Genomic DNA, 13,337 nt, shown 5'->3' with positions numbered 1-13,337 from the left:
AACACCAAGCAATACTTATATCAGGTAGTACCTCTAGGTACTTAAGTTAGCCGTACCAAGCACCAAGTTAACTGACCAATGGATCGGATCTAAGTGATCCATCTTTAGATCCACTCCATGTCCTCCATATCTGGACCAGTTAGGCTACTAACCAAAACGGTCAACCAGCCCCTCAAAGCAAGGCAAAAATTCTGCTGACGTTATGTATCAACCTTTTTTTTCATTATTTTTTATAGGTGCTAGACCCGGCCCTACTGGCCATCAAGGTTCTCATTTTTCAAGATCGTGGGCACTTCCGCCGTTTCGTCTTTTTACAAAATCCCTCGCCGCCTGCCCTTGTTTGTCCACATAATACGCTCAGCTAAGCTACTGAGTACTGTGTAAATAGCGAGGACCTTAGCTGAATTAATAAAAATGTGGTACATAGTAAATTTGAAGGATGTTATTCCATTTATGTCATTCCATCCCCTTGCCATGCCATGCCATCCCATTCTCCGTCAAACCTATCAATAGACAGAAAATTATACCATACGTAATTTTCGTGATCATCCACACGGGACGTGATTCACACTCCATTTCTATTCAGCTAGACCTGAAAATTGTTGCACTCCTCAATCTGATCACCCCCTGCAGCTCATGGTCATTTGCCCACACTTGACAAAGTCCGTTCGTTGAACGCATATATGATATTCCAGGTTGCCTTCGACTAGCCCTTCGTTTACCTTACGTGGTGGGATTTACAAAACTCAATCAAGGATATCTACTTAAATCAACCTCTAAGTAGTTGCGCAGTTTCTGGAAGCAGCGCGATCTGGGTCTTCTAGAACATCAGGGAAAACGACAACCGCCAATAAAGGACCCGTGTGTTTTGCGCTGATAGGGCACGCGTTATCTTCAACACCAAATCGCATCTCAATCGCTACCGGCGTTATTGCCTTCCTTCGATACCCTGAATTTTATCACATTTATTCACACTTACGCGCTTTGAGCACGGGAAACGAAATAAAAATAAAAAGGACCTGTTCCTTTCACGAAGAATTTCCTAATAGGTAAGGTTGCTTCCCTTTTCATATATCTTAACACGCCGTTTTGCTGTTTAGTTATTTCCGTTGGTTCATTATCTGGTTGAATCCATGGAGCGGATACGTAAGAAAAAGAGCACAAAAAAAAATCGGAAGCTTGTTGGCGTGCATATGCCATCAAGGTCCTCTCCTGAACCTAAGCCTCGGACCCTAGCAAACACTAAGTTTTTTGGACATCTTTCTTCGCCTGACAAGCTCATTGTTCTTCTATCTTGTCTGAACTAACTTCAAAGGAGTTGATTTACCTTGCTGGACACTCCATTCTCTTCATATTCTCACCCCTCTCCTTCGTTTTTGCACCTGCAGAGAAATAATTTATCATCTGTATCTTCCCGCTAACTAGTCCTCAGCCCCAGGACTCTATCAACAATCTAGTCGGTATATTAATCCGGCCATCGCCTTATCTTGTTGACCCTTTTTTTCTAGCGACCAGTCAGAGATAGGTTCACTTCAAGAGGGCTGTCAGGATCTGTACATTTTTTTTTACCCCTGAGCTATCTTGGCATCTTCCCCTTCGAAGACACAGAGACAATTCTCGAAGATGTCGTTATTACATACAGCCTTAGACGCCGCTCTTCGTATACGGCAGGAAGATGGTTCTGGCGATGCGGCCCCTGAATCCGGCTTCACCGTCGAGGTCAACTGCGATACTGGTAACGAATACGACGGCCGAATGGGGGTACGCATATCCTCTATCTTTGTTATCTTGGTTGGTTCGTTACTCGGTGCGGTCCTACCCGTCGTTTTAGCCCGCGGCTCGAAAGTCAATGTGAATGGAACGGCATTCTTCATCGCAAAGTACTTTGGCTCTGGTGTCATTATTGGAACGGCGTTTATGCATCTCCTCTCTCCAGCATTCGAGGCCTTAAAATCGCCTTGTCTTCCGGATGGACCTATCAACGACTACGACTGGGCGGCTGGAATCTGTCTAATGACAGTTTTCGTCATGTTTACCATCGAACTTCTTGCGAGCCGCTTTGACTTCTTCGGCCACAACCATTCTGAAGCGGATTCGACTGACCCATCCTTGGATATCCTTAAGAAGGGAAGCCAGGTCTCACCGTCGCCAGTTCGAGATCTTGAATCAGCGAATAAGGAAAATGGAGCTGGTAATGCGACTGGCGGTTTGCCTACCGATCTTAGCTATCCCCCTGGAGGCGAAGATCATCTAGGCCACCAACGCGAACATCACGATAACGACAGCCACTCCGCTTTCGCCGCCCAAATGACAGCTCTTTTCATCCTCGAATTCGGCGTTATATTCCACAGTATCTTCATCGGCCTGACACTGGCAGTTGCTGGTGACGAATTCACGGTTTTATACGTCGTGCTCGTCTTCCATCAGACATTCGAAGGTCTGGGTCTTGGCTCGCGGTTGGCTACGGCACAGTGGCCTCGGTCTAAGGCATGGATGCCGTACGTATTGGCATTTGCCTACGCCATCAGCACCCCGATTGCCATCGCCATCGGTCTCGGAGTGCGGTCAACTCTTCAGCCGGGAAGCCCGAAGAGCCTGGTCATCAACGGTATATTCGACTCTATTAGTGCCGGCATTCTTATCTACACGGGTCTCGTCGAGTTACTCGCGCACGAGTTCATGTTTAACTCTTACATGCGCAATGCGGGGCTAAAGGTTCAGCTCTCTGCGTTAGGGTGTGTTGCACTGGGCTGTGGGCTGATGGCCGTGCTTGCGGAATGGGCTTAAGATTGGTTCGGAAGTCCGGAGGCTTCAGTCAGCGGGAGATGATAAATGAATGTATGTATGTATATTAACGACAGATCTGCTACGCTATGGGCTCTGGCCTTGGTGCTTTGTTACACCCTTGGCATACTTGTTCATACGTTTTTCCTTAAGTCGATTGGACTTTGAATGGGTCATCAACAGTACACAATGTACATAACATAGAAAGATACCTATTACCATATCGGTGTCTAATTTGCTACACATTTGCTACACAGATAGGAAATGTAAAAATGGCACTCGATCGCCAATAAAATTAATGCAACACGAGAATCATGGATAGATAGCATTTGCTACTACCAGTTGAAGCATTACTCAATCCGGGAGCTCTTACAGCAGGTAATTTATACTTAGTACCTAAACAACCTCTTTAATATATCGTTTCATCGAATAATCTTCATTACCTATAAATATTCCCGTGACGGAATTTTCGTCTTATATAGAAATATGAAACCCGGCGCACGCCACAGTGAGACGTGTCAAATTAACGTCGAGTGATTTTATCTTCTACACCACTTCCCATTTGAAAAAAGCAAACACCTCAACGTCCTAACCATTATATTGGTCATACTATAGGGCCTTCTAACAATTCACATATGATGACAACTTGATGATTTGAGGATCCTTTACCAATGGTATCCGGGATTACATTGCTTGGCGTTTACTTACTATAGGTACCTAGGTAGTATAAGTTACACATGCAGTTACGATATCGGGTTTTAAGTGTTTATGTACATGGCCCCTAGTAGTTTCCAACAGGTCCAGCAGGTCCGGAACCTCCAATGCTCTTGCCCTCCTTTTTTTTTGTGCAACTACATGAATGCGCCTTCTTATAAACCGGGCACCTGTAACGGGTAGTAACTTTATCCTACTGCCTATAAATTTCCCCCCGACGCCACCTCCCCTCTCCCTTAGCCATTCGAATCTCCTCGCCTAATCTAGGTATCCCGTTTCCATTTCTTGCCTACCTACCTACCTGGGTTAGGTAACTATTGATCTCTGCGTTCCCGTTCGTTCCGTGGCTGACTGGTAACTTTCAATATTCCAACTTTACCTCGTAATCACCAATATCCGATCTCGCCTGTCCACCCCTCTCCTGTTGTTACCTGCTGTGTGAGCTGAGTTGTGATCACTTCTAGTTGTTGAAGAGGACCCTGTTCCAGACTCGAACACCATTATCATCAACTACACACCTCTTTTTTAAAGGGGTTTATAATCAAGTCTTCTTTGATTTAAGCTTGGAAATCTAACCTTTCCTCCTGTATTTACGACGTACACATACAGTTACGCCCCGGACATTTTGACGTTCATCTCTTTTAAATTCACATATATCTCCCACCTTGACCCCAACCTCCCGCTTTAAGTACTATATCTTGCAACTAGGTGACATGGATGGAAATAACTATATCGTGGTCGCGGACCTTGGCCTCAAGCCAATACATCTGGCTTGCCTAGAGGGCGACTTTGAAGTGGTTCTCAAGCTGGTTTCTCATTCCGAAGATGTCCTCGAAACGCTCACGGAGCCAGAAATCGGCACAGAATGGGGGCTTCGTGAAACACCTATGTGAGTCCTTATTTTCAAGATTTATTTGTCATCATTACTTTAGATTCCTTTAACAACTTTCGCGCCCTGGAAGAGGAATGATAACTAAACATATCGCAGCAAGCTTGCTGCTCTTATGGGACACCTCGATATAGTCGAGTTCCTTATCGAGAAGCGCGTCAACTTGGTGTCCGACGGTCTGTATGCCTCCTCATATACTAAAGAGGAAGGCTTCGCAATGCGTAGAAGAGAGTTTTTCCTGAAGACGGCTAAAATAGGTCGGGAGCATCTTGATGCTCAGAATACGCGCAAGACTATCTGTGAACTTCTGAGTTCTCACGGCCGTCGAAGTGTCCTTAGCGCGAGTAAGTTGAAAACAAGCTTGGTTTTTAGCTTTCTTGTGGAATTTGATGGCTAATAAGGTATTGTAGTGAAAGGCCCAAGGGCTGATTTAGGCTTTCCTGAATACAGAGTAGCCAAGCAAGGAAACCAGATTGTCGTATATGCTCCGGTCCATCGAATCAAGACCGACATTTCTCTAGATAGAAGCAAGACCATCGGTGTTATTACGGCCAAGGGCAACAGTGAAGTGCTGATGGCTGCTCATAGTGGTTTTAAGCCCGGAGGCGACCGTGACGAGAAATGCCTCGACACAAAAAGGTGGAATTACATTGCACTCCATCACATTGCTGCTCTGCTTAAATTCCAATTTCCTGGAAATAAGCATGGCAATGGGAATAAACCCGCCCAGGATGAACATCGAGGCCGTGCGCATGCCGGACATGTTGAAGTTCTACTTGCGGCATGGTATGCGCTTGAGATGACTCGACAGTCAAGCGGGAATAAAGATGCAGATCAGGATTGGCTTCTCGCCAACATGCATATGCTAAAGTATGCGACGCTCGGGAATGCGCGTTCGGCTGTGATCATGATTGATTCACAGCCGTGTGGTACATGTTTGAAATTCATCAATAGAATGTTCCAATATACCGGCATACACTTTTCCGTTAGAGGCGGAATTGGTATTGGCCCAACTCTCGCAACAAAAGACGAGAGAACCGGTGCAAGATACGATACCTTTGGCGACACATTTCCAGAGTCTGATAGTGAAGAGCCTTCTGCCGTGGAGCACATGGTGCAGGGTTTAAGTCCTGTTGCCATACCACAGGCGACACGTCAACCACCCGTATGGATGCCCATAGGAGGACAAAAAGCACCACCTGTCTTCAACAGCGACGGTGGTATTATTATACCTGCTACAAATCCCTCCATGGCTATGGAGCGAGCTAAACCTACCACACCCCATCGACCGAGAATGCAATGGCCCATACCTATTCCTGAACACAGATCACGCTTCTTCGAGGATCCGTTTTCTGATATACCGTCTCGTCGACCACCGAATCATTTCGAAATACTAGCTGAATATAAAAAGAAGACACCAGTGTACGAATTCCCTGGATATGAAACCATCCAAGCAGATCGTCAGCCGCACCAGCAGGAACAGCTTCCAAAGCCCCTAATACTCTCGCTACAAACTCGAAGGCCCTCTGCAGCAGTAGAGGAAGATACTGTACTCATTGATGTAGAAGATGATAGTGACACTATCACGTACTCATCTACAAGCAGCGACAACGGAACGTGCCTTCGACGTTGTCTACCCAATCTTGACACGGGGAAAAAGGATGAAAATAAGAGCAATCCGCGACCCAACGAAACAGGGTTTTCATACTCTAGCTTTGAGCCGCTTGCCGCTTGTGAGAACAAAGGCATTGATGAAGGGGAGAACCAAAGAGGTCAGAGACGCTTTGATATCAGCTCAGAAAGCAGCGATGACGATGATTACTTTTACATTCCAAGACAAATGTCTCAGCGACCTCGTCCCGGCAACAATGACAGCCCCATCAAGGAGCAGTCAGAAGAGAGAGAGGTAGCCCCGCATCCGGTCTCAGGATTAGCCAAGCTTCAGCAGTGGCGTTACCAGCCCCAACCGCGAGCCCGCCGCCAAATCCTCCAACCGTGGCGCCATGAGGGTCAGACAGTTCAGCCATATATATATCCCAGTGGCATTGGCGCGAACCCAGTTAACACTGGGCCGAAGACCGCCGAGGAGATTTCCAAGGAAGAGCGTGAGCGGACATATGGACCTGCGGTTTAGGAACCCGATCTGTTAATTCTGTGAGCACTTGCTTCATGGACTTTGAGCAAAGCTTGGAGGGACGTTGAATGTGTGGGGGGCCTGCTCGTAGCTTGTGAAATGATGACTACAACTGATCGAATAGTCTACAGAGGGAAAATTGTAAAAGTTTGAAGGTGATTTTGCGCAGTCATAAGAAAAGGAGGTTGAAGGAGAACCAAAAATTAAAAGGAGCAGGAACATGATGAGTGATAGGGAGGACGTACACTATGCTGATTCTCACATTCGCTACTGCTTGTAATTTCGCAATTGGAATTTGGCTATCGCAGTTCATTACAGTCATTCAGTCATTTTCTACACTTTCTAGGCTATCTAGCTCTAGTTCCCTCTCAGATAATTGAGAATTAAAAAAAAAAAATAGAGTCACGCATATTCAAGACGAATAGAGTATATGTGTGTGTGCCATGGGGAAGTGCGAAAGTAAAGTTCGCAAATCAATTCATTCAGCCATTTTTTCAGACGCCGTTTCCCATTGACCAGTGCTACCTAAAACCGTAGTAGTAGTAGTAGTTGTAGTAGTAGAATCCATTTATTTTCCCTTCATGGTATCAATAATTTACTCCTCATCCTCTTCCTCCTCGGCCTCAGCGGTGGTCTGGGCAATTCCTGTTTGGGGAGTTAGCTTTCCTCGTGTGCCCCAACATTATTATACATGTACATCATGTAGAAATAGTAGTGAGAAAAGAACGATAAGGTGGGGGTTGGGTTGGGGTTGGTGGGTTTGGGGGGGTTAACGTACGGTCGAGATCCCGCTGGCCGGACTGGGTGATGCGGCGGCCGCCCTGCTCCTCGTCCTGCTCGAGGACGCCGATCTTCTCGAGGGCCTGGAGGATCTTGCGGTCGACGGAGCCGGAGCCGTCGACGTGCTTGGAGGGGCGGGTGCCGCGGTTCTTGGCGGTGCCGTGCACCTTGCGGAGGCGGCCGACGCCCACCGTCTTGCGCAGGTACACGTGGCGGGCGACGCTGGCCGCGCGCACGTAGAACCAGTCGATGTTCTGGGGGGGAAGCTCCCGCGAGGGACCGGTCTTGACGGTGTCGACCCAACCTGCAGGGAGTCGGCGTTAGCGATTTTCTTTTTTTTTTGTAGACGGAGAGAGAAGAGAGGAATGAAGAGGAGAGAGAGAAGGGGATGGACATACCGGGAATGGGCAGCTTGCCCTGTCGCTTCAAGAAGCTAGCGTACGCGTTGATGAACTTCTGCGCCTATAGTTGTGCCCAACAAGAAACCCATCAGCAAATATTCCGTCATCAGAAGTCTTGCGACCCCCTCGCGCCTGCTCCCGACGACAATGAGACGAGATTTTCCTTTTTATTTTTTGTGGTATTCTCAAATCCTGTTGCGTCTGGCATTTTTCTTATTTCGGATCCTATGCTGCTAAAAGCATATTTTTTTCTTTTTCCGTGATTTATGTAGCGCCTGTTGTTGTCGTTGTTGTCTAGAGAGAGGCGCGAGGATTGATTGCAACTAACACTGCCCTCCCCTCTTCCGCTTTTCACGGCGAGGGGGGCATGGAAAAGGTGGAAGAACCTACATCGACATCGCGAACTGAGACTCCGCCGGTCATTTTTGCGGTATTGAAATGGAGAGGATGTTGTCGGAGGGTGTTGGGTTAGTCGACGGTCTGTTTTGGCGTTCGCGCAAGAAGTTGGCTGTGTGCGGAGGAGAGGTATGATTTTACAAACTTTTTTTTTGGATGGGAATCAATTCGCTTGAGTTGGTGTTGGTGGAAGCGCAAGTTGGGTGTGGGGCATTTAGGAAAGTCTTGGCAAAGATTAGGGCTTGCCCTTTTTGCTAAGGCGAGTTGCTGCGATGACTTTACCTAAGCTCTATGAAGTGCGAAATGCGTGGGGCATGGATCCTTTGCTGACATAAGCTCACGTTTCTCAAGCCTCAATAACTTTCTGCGATGCTGGACTTCCAGTGTTCTTAGGTACCTAGGTACTTACGAACTATATTCGACCATAAACTTCTAAGACATCTACGAATACCTTCAAAGGTCGAGGCGGGTAACCTGCCGCACCAGAGGGCGACAATACTTCATCAGGTAAATTAAGTTCATGTATTCAGCAAGAAAAGTTTCTAGGACGGGTCAAATCCAACATATTTAATACGCCAACATCCCTACGACTGTTGATCATCCTTCTTTTCGTTCATATTGAAGCTATATCCAAACCTTGTTGTCGGCTCGATTCGTCTCGAGATACTCATATACCTCGTCATAATTCTTGCACACGTGCTTCGCATCCCATCCATCACTACCATCAAAGCCATCAGGGAAGGTGGTTTGCTCGCCTTCTAGCGCGACATCTCCGCAGCACATGATGCTCTGGCGGAGGTAATCGAAGCAGTGAGTTAAGTGCCAAGGCGTCTCCTGAGGTAACCGGCTGGTATCTGATGTGAGTGCTGAGTAGGCCTCAGCGATAGCATACTGCCAGGCAATGTTAGACTCACGGACGTAGAACGCGGATAGAACAGGAGGTCGGGTAGGATATTTACCAAGCAGTGAAGTTGATGAGTCATGGATGATGTGACGACGAATTGATCCGGATACGAGTTTAATCGTACTGGCAAGTTGTCATAGTCTTGTGGATTCTTGATTTCAAGGTAACCGAGGCCCTCTATTAACACGCACTCTAGGTTAGCTTATTACTCCAATCACTGACCACCTATATGGGCGTACTTACTCGGCACCAGACTTAACCACTTCTTCCGAGTCTCGTCCGAGAAGAACTCGGAAGTGTTTTCCGGCACGAAGGATGGATCCGGAGAGAATGTTGTGATCTTCTGCCCGAACTCCGGCGCGAATCCCGTTAAGTCGCCGCCTCCCTCGTAGAAGTGTTCTCTCCCATGCCGCCGAAAATCGCCTCCCAGAAGCAATAACACAATAACGACCAGTAAAAATGTGTCGATCAACCACCTATGCTCCTTGAGAACGGCGAGGAACTCGCTCTTTCCGCTCGTCCCTGTGAGTGGTGTGGATTCGTGCATATAGTCTTTCTCGTTTAAGTCAAGCGCTTCTAGGTCAACGTCCGTGCTGCTAGAGTCGTCGCGGTCGTCCTCATCACGACTGCTGAACTTGCGATACAAGTCCTTAGGTTTACGATGGTCCTTCATTTTTGCTGAACTTTATTTAATTCCTTTTTGATTGAAACCTCCTATACAGCCCAGCTGCCCGACTTGAAAGCGAAATGTATTAAATGTCGAATAAAAAGACGGGATGCCGGCCCAGTAAGTAAGAAGAGAATGAGAGAAAGAAACGTCCACGGGACGAACGAATTGAAAAATGGAAATACAGAAACCAACCAAATGAGTGTTGTAAGGTTTAGTTATTTCAAGAGAGAAATATTGAAATCAATTCTCCTGATTCGATTCTACAGATTTAAAGATCGGACGGCCGAACTTGCGACCCCAAGCGTCTCCGCGACGTTTCACGTCTCAGCGTTGCGCGGCTCACCTCCTATCGTGATCTGCGCGATCCACCAAAGACGTGTCGTATCATGTTCCTAGCGCGCTCGCCATCGGATGACATAGCCCCCTACATTATCATATGGAACGGTTCGCACCCATCAAATCGTAAATCCAATTTATGCGCCGGGTACGATATATGAAAATCATAAAAAAGACAGCAGTACCTATAATTCTAGTTACATATTCTTCCAACTCCTTTAAACTTAACCTTTCCTTATATTGGGTCCCTAGATATTATGTGTTGTACTTATATCTTCTTCTTACTTGTAGCTCATACCTACCTGGCCTAGGTATTTATTTCAACGACAACAGCAACTGCTCTCCTGGTTATGATGCTGGTTCTTATGCTGCTGCTACTGTTGATTGTACGCGACTCGGTAACTGGTCTGGACGCTATTATCATAACCCCTGGATGCTCCAAGATTATGACCGCTCGACGCTCCGGCACAGTAACTATTTATAAGCCCTCTATTATACGCATAATAGACAGCACGATCTTTCTCAGGAACATTCTGGCCTCTAGACGACTAGTTTGGTACCATTGGTCGTATTCTTGTAGCTTTTGATGTTATTCATACGCCATTTCCAGGTTCGTTTGATATCCGCTATGTTGAGCACCGGCGTATGTGGATTGAGGGAGACTAGTAGGCGAGGTCATATTAACATGGAAGCTTCGGTCTAGGTAAACCACTACACATAAACGGCGTAGTTACGCTGAGTGTGCCATGTCGTTAGAGTTGACGGTGGAAACATTAGGTACCTACCTACCTCTAGGTAGTTATTAACTCCTATTACATGGGATGACGCCGATAATTTTAAAGACGCCTATTCTAGAGAAGAAAATACGGGCTTATAAAAGATACAGCCCTCTGAAATATCTCTAGTGTTTAAGGCAATCCGTTGATAGTACCAGACTTATCAGCTTGCCTGTAAAGAGTGGTTTCATTGAGCGCCATCGTCAGCGTGTCATCCTAAGAATCCTCCGTAAAAGCTTGGTGGTCTCATAGTTGAACTATCAAGTGCTAGTTAGGCCTCGAAGTTGGATAAACAATCGATTTTCTTATGGTATATACCTCTTATTGAACGAAGGTAAAGATTAAGTCCAGTGAGGAGAAACGTATGGGAACACGGGGTTATAGGCAGGCTTCAGTTAACATGGGTACGGAGGATGCGAAATTTATTCAGATACAACCTATATATCGATCAAGGAGAAGACAGAGGTAGAGTGCTCATTGTAAACCTCCCTAGGTATGTATCTTATTTCGGATACACCGAAGTGGCAAGCCAACTAACTCATAGCTATCTTGAAGTATAACCAGAAATATTACGAAGCCTTCAAAATTACAACGAAACACCAGTAGATAAGGCGTTAGATTTGGAGTAGTTAGGTACCTTAGGTAGGTACGTATTGAACTTCCACAAGTTGGCAGTTGCCAAAATGCGTTTGTCGCGTACCATGCCGCCGCCCTAGGCGGTAAAGAATTATGGCAGGTACCAAGTGACAGAATATGGTACCTGCCCGCCCTTAAGGTTAAAAGGCCTAATAAGCAGGCTGTCTTTCACGAAACCCTGACCCGAAGCCAGTGCCAAAATGACCGTGGTCTAGTTGGTTAAGGGGACGAAGGGGACGATTTCCGAGGTTGGACTTGAGTCGGGGCCGACGAAAAGGTCTATTCGTTCAGGACGAGCGCCAGGTTAGATCTCACTTTTTTTTTGCATTCTTTTTTTTTTTACTTTTTACTTTTTCTTTTTTATATCAGTAAGTTATTTTCCTTCTTTTTTCTTTTTTTTCTTTAAAAAAAAATGTTTACGAGTCGCTTACCCCTTTCCCTAACCTCACATAGTCTTTATGAAAAGCTAGCACCATAAAAGTCAGCCTTCGTTTCGATCGCCACGATCCATGAAATAGAACGAGGTATAAGATCGGCCACCCCCATGGACTGACTGACTGACTGACTGACTTACCGCCAGGAATCAACGCCGCAGCGTACATGACCAGATTAATCGGCCGCAGGTCCTCGTCCGCCGCGTGCAACACCTTGCCTTCCCAGGCGTCCAGCACGACCTCGGTAGCCGCGTGCAGCGGCTGCGCCGGGTCGTCGACGTAGCATTTGATCCCGAGGCAGCCGCCGAACTCGCGGAACGCGAGCCGGTAGGCGTGCTGCTTCTTGCCGCCGGCGCTGATGGGGCTCTGGGCCGCGGGCAGGAACCGCGCGCGCGCGATCGCGAGGCCCTGCGACGAGAGCTCGCGGGACCAGGGCGCGTCTTTGTCGAAGTGGCTTATCCACAGGCCCATTCCTAGGTCGAGCGGGTCCCCCGAGAGATATTTCGGGTGGGTGGACACGATACGATAGTAGTGGTCGATTTCCGCGTCCAGTATCGATGGCGACGAGTGTGAGTTATCGGTGGTGCTACTCCCTTGTCGGAAGAGCTCGGCGGTTTCTCGCAATAGCTGGCACACTACCAGTCCGTCCACGTCGTCGAGGTTCCCCTTGCTGTTGACTAGCACGCGCCGCATATCCGTCGATACCTTCCACACCATACTTTCTCGATCACCCCTCCTCACCACGAAGTGCGGATGGATAGCTTTGGCTAGTTGCACTGCGAGATCGTTCCACCGTGCTTCCTTTGTCGCCAGAGCTAGCCGGTTGAGGGCGAACATCCAGAGAGTGAGGTAGTGGTGGTATTGGCCGTCGCCGTCGGGCCCCCCGGCGTCCAGCTTTCCGATCCGCAAGCCGCCCTTTAAAGGTTCCTCGTCGGTCGCGCCCGGGAGGCGCGAAGCTCCATCCCGCGTGCGACCGAGGACAGAGTGGACTGTATCCACCAGCTGTCTGGCTAGTTCCAAGTAGAGGTCCCGCGAGTGAGTGCCATCCTTCTCGCGGGACAACGTGATAAAGTTGATAACCCCAAAGGCGTCGGTCCAGAGATATCTCCCGCGGTGTCCTCCAGCCCCTGGATTTGCGGGAGGCTGCCATGATGCAGGGTCACTCGTGTCTGTAGGGTAAGGGCCGTAGACCTTTTGCATCGCATCCTCGAAGAGGTCCAGTTTCTTGGCTTTGGAGCTCATTTTATTGGTCGTCCTATACGGCGTCACTAAGGGCGTTGTTCTACAAAATGTCGAGGGCGAGAACGCATGTAATCCAAGTCGTTTCAGGGGGCGAATGCAGCTAAGTCCCTGAAGGGAAAACATCAATGGTAAGGATTAACCAAAGCATGATGAATGAAAATAGTATTGTACAGGGTAAAAGCAATCGTTCAGATCCTCAAGATGCCTTTGATTCCCCGAATGAAAGTGGTGGAGAAGCTGG

At 47.6% G+C, this 13,337-nt stretch overlaps 6 protein-coding genes across 6 annotated transcripts; 3 read left to right on the top strand and 3 right to left on the bottom strand.

The window, feature by feature from the left end:
• Nucleotides 1-1,026: 1,026 nt before the first annotated feature.
• On the top strand, nt 1,027-3,223 carry F4812DRAFT_440258 (ZIP zinc/iron transport family). The gene is made up of 2 exons (XM_047935140.1): nt 1,027-1,504; nt 1,558-3,223. The coding sequence occupies exon 2, from the start codon at nt 1,624-1,626 to the stop codon at nt 2,785-2,787; it is 1,164 nt and encodes a 387-aa protein (XP_047787576.1). The 5' UTR covers nt 1,027-1,504; nt 1,558-1,623; the 3' UTR covers nt 2,788-3,223.
• A 444-nt stretch (nt 3,224-3,667) lies between these two features.
• Nucleotides 3,668-6,570, top strand: F4812DRAFT_440257 (uncharacterized protein). The gene is made up of 3 exons (XM_047935139.1): nt 3,668-4,387; nt 4,487-4,731; nt 4,798-6,570. The coding sequence occupies exons 1-3, from the start codon at nt 4,212-4,214 to the stop codon at nt 6,519-6,521; spliced, it is 2,145 nt and encodes a 714-aa protein (XP_047787575.1). The 5' UTR covers nt 3,668-4,211; the 3' UTR covers nt 6,522-6,570.
• A 359-nt stretch (nt 6,571-6,929) lies between these two features.
• F4812DRAFT_137956 (40S ribosomal protein S19) lies at nt 6,930-8,353 on the bottom strand. The gene is made up of 4 exons (XM_047929600.1): nt 8,093-8,353; nt 7,700-7,763; nt 7,300-7,605; nt 6,930-7,166 (listed from the first exon to the last, which is right to left on the bottom strand). Exons 1-4 carry the CDS (start codon nt 8,123-8,125, stop codon nt 7,117-7,119), a joined length of 453 nt encoding a protein of 150 aa, XP_047787574.1. The 5' UTR covers nt 8,126-8,353; the 3' UTR covers nt 6,930-7,116.
• Nucleotides 8,354-8,668: 315 nt separating this feature from the next.
• Nucleotides 8,669-9,911, bottom strand: F4812DRAFT_138030 (uncharacterized protein). Its single transcript, XM_047929602.1, has 3 exons — nt 9,246-9,911; nt 9,058-9,179; nt 8,669-8,989 (listed from the first exon to the last, which is right to left on the bottom strand). The coding sequence occupies exons 1-3, from the start codon at nt 9,673-9,675 to the stop codon at nt 8,723-8,725; spliced, it is 819 nt and encodes a 272-aa protein (XP_047787573.1). The 5' UTR covers nt 9,676-9,911; the 3' UTR covers nt 8,669-8,722.
• Nucleotides 9,709-11,062, top strand: F4812DRAFT_440243 (uncharacterized protein). The gene is made up of 3 exons (XM_047935138.1): nt 9,709-9,876; nt 9,939-10,618; nt 10,712-11,062. Exon 2 carries the CDS (start codon nt 10,148-10,150, stop codon nt 10,490-10,492), a length of 345 nt encoding a protein of 114 aa, XP_047787572.1. The 5' UTR covers nt 9,709-9,876; nt 9,939-10,147; the 3' UTR covers nt 10,493-10,618; nt 10,712-11,062.
• A 774-nt stretch (nt 11,063-11,836) lies between these two features.
• On the bottom strand, nt 11,837-13,054 carry F4812DRAFT_452617 (uncharacterized protein; the record flags this gene model as incomplete). Its single annotated transcript, XM_047936375.1, has 2 exons — nt 11,837-11,886; nt 11,995-13,054. 2 exons carry the CDS (start codon nt 13,052-13,054, stop codon nt 11,837-11,839), a joined length of 1,110 nt encoding a protein of 369 aa, XP_047787571.1.
• Nucleotides 13,055-13,337: the final 283 nt, after the last annotated feature.

Source organism: Daldinia caldariorum (genome assembly GCF_022478825.1).
Source record: "Daldinia caldariorum strain CBS 122874 unplaced genomic scaffold F4812scaffold_16, whole genome shotgun sequence".
NCBI lineage: Eukaryota > Fungi > Ascomycota > Sordariomycetes > Xylariales > Hypoxylaceae > Daldinia > Daldinia caldariorum.
Note: the sequence above shows the minus strand (reverse complement) of the source record. Positions and strands in the feature narration are given on the sequence as shown.

Bases quoted from the DNA above. Each gene is read 5' to 3' on its own strand.
- F4812DRAFT_138030 (XM_047929602.1), bottom strand. From the start codon at position 9,675: ATGAAGGACCATCGTAAACCTAAGGACTTGTATCGCAAGTTCAGCAGT. The intron at 9,180-9,245 runs GTAAGTACGCCC...GCGTGTTAATAG, and splicing joins GTGGTTAAGTCTGGTGCCGA to AGGGCCTCGGTTACCTTGAA. The intron at 8,990-9,057 runs GTAAATATCCTA...ATTGCCTGGCAG, and splicing joins CTCATCAACTTCACTGCTTG to TATGCTATCGCTGAGGCCTA.
- F4812DRAFT_440257 (XM_047935139.1), top strand. From the start codon at position 4,212: ATGGATGGAAATAACTATATCGTGGTCGCGGACCTTGGCCTCAAGCCA. The intron at 4,388-4,486 runs GTGAGTCCTTAT...AACATATCGCAG, and splicing joins GGGCTTCGTGAAACACCTAT to CAAGCTTGCTGCTCTTATGG. The intron at 4,732-4,797 runs GTAAGTTGAAAA...AAGGTATTGTAG, and splicing joins TCGAAGTGTCCTTAGCGCGA to TGAAAGGCCCAAGGGCTGAT.
- F4812DRAFT_440243 (XM_047935138.1), top strand. From the start codon at position 10,148: ATGCGCCGGGTACGATATATGAAAATCATAAAAAAGACAGCAGTACCT.
- F4812DRAFT_440258 (XM_047935140.1), top strand. From the start codon at position 1,624: ATGTCGTTATTACATACAGCCTTAGACGCCGCTCTTCGTATACGGCAG.
- F4812DRAFT_137956 (XM_047929600.1), bottom strand. From the start codon at position 8,125: ATGACCGGCGGAGTCTCAGTTCGCGATGTCGAT. The intron at 7,764-8,092 runs GTAGGTTCTTCC...GCACAACTATAG, and splicing joins TCTCAGTTCGCGATGTCGAT to GCGCAGAAGTTCATCAACGC. The intron at 7,167-7,299 runs GTACGTTAACCC...CTCCCCAAACAG, and splicing joins CGGCCAGCGGGATCTCGACC to GAATTGCCCAGACCACCGCT.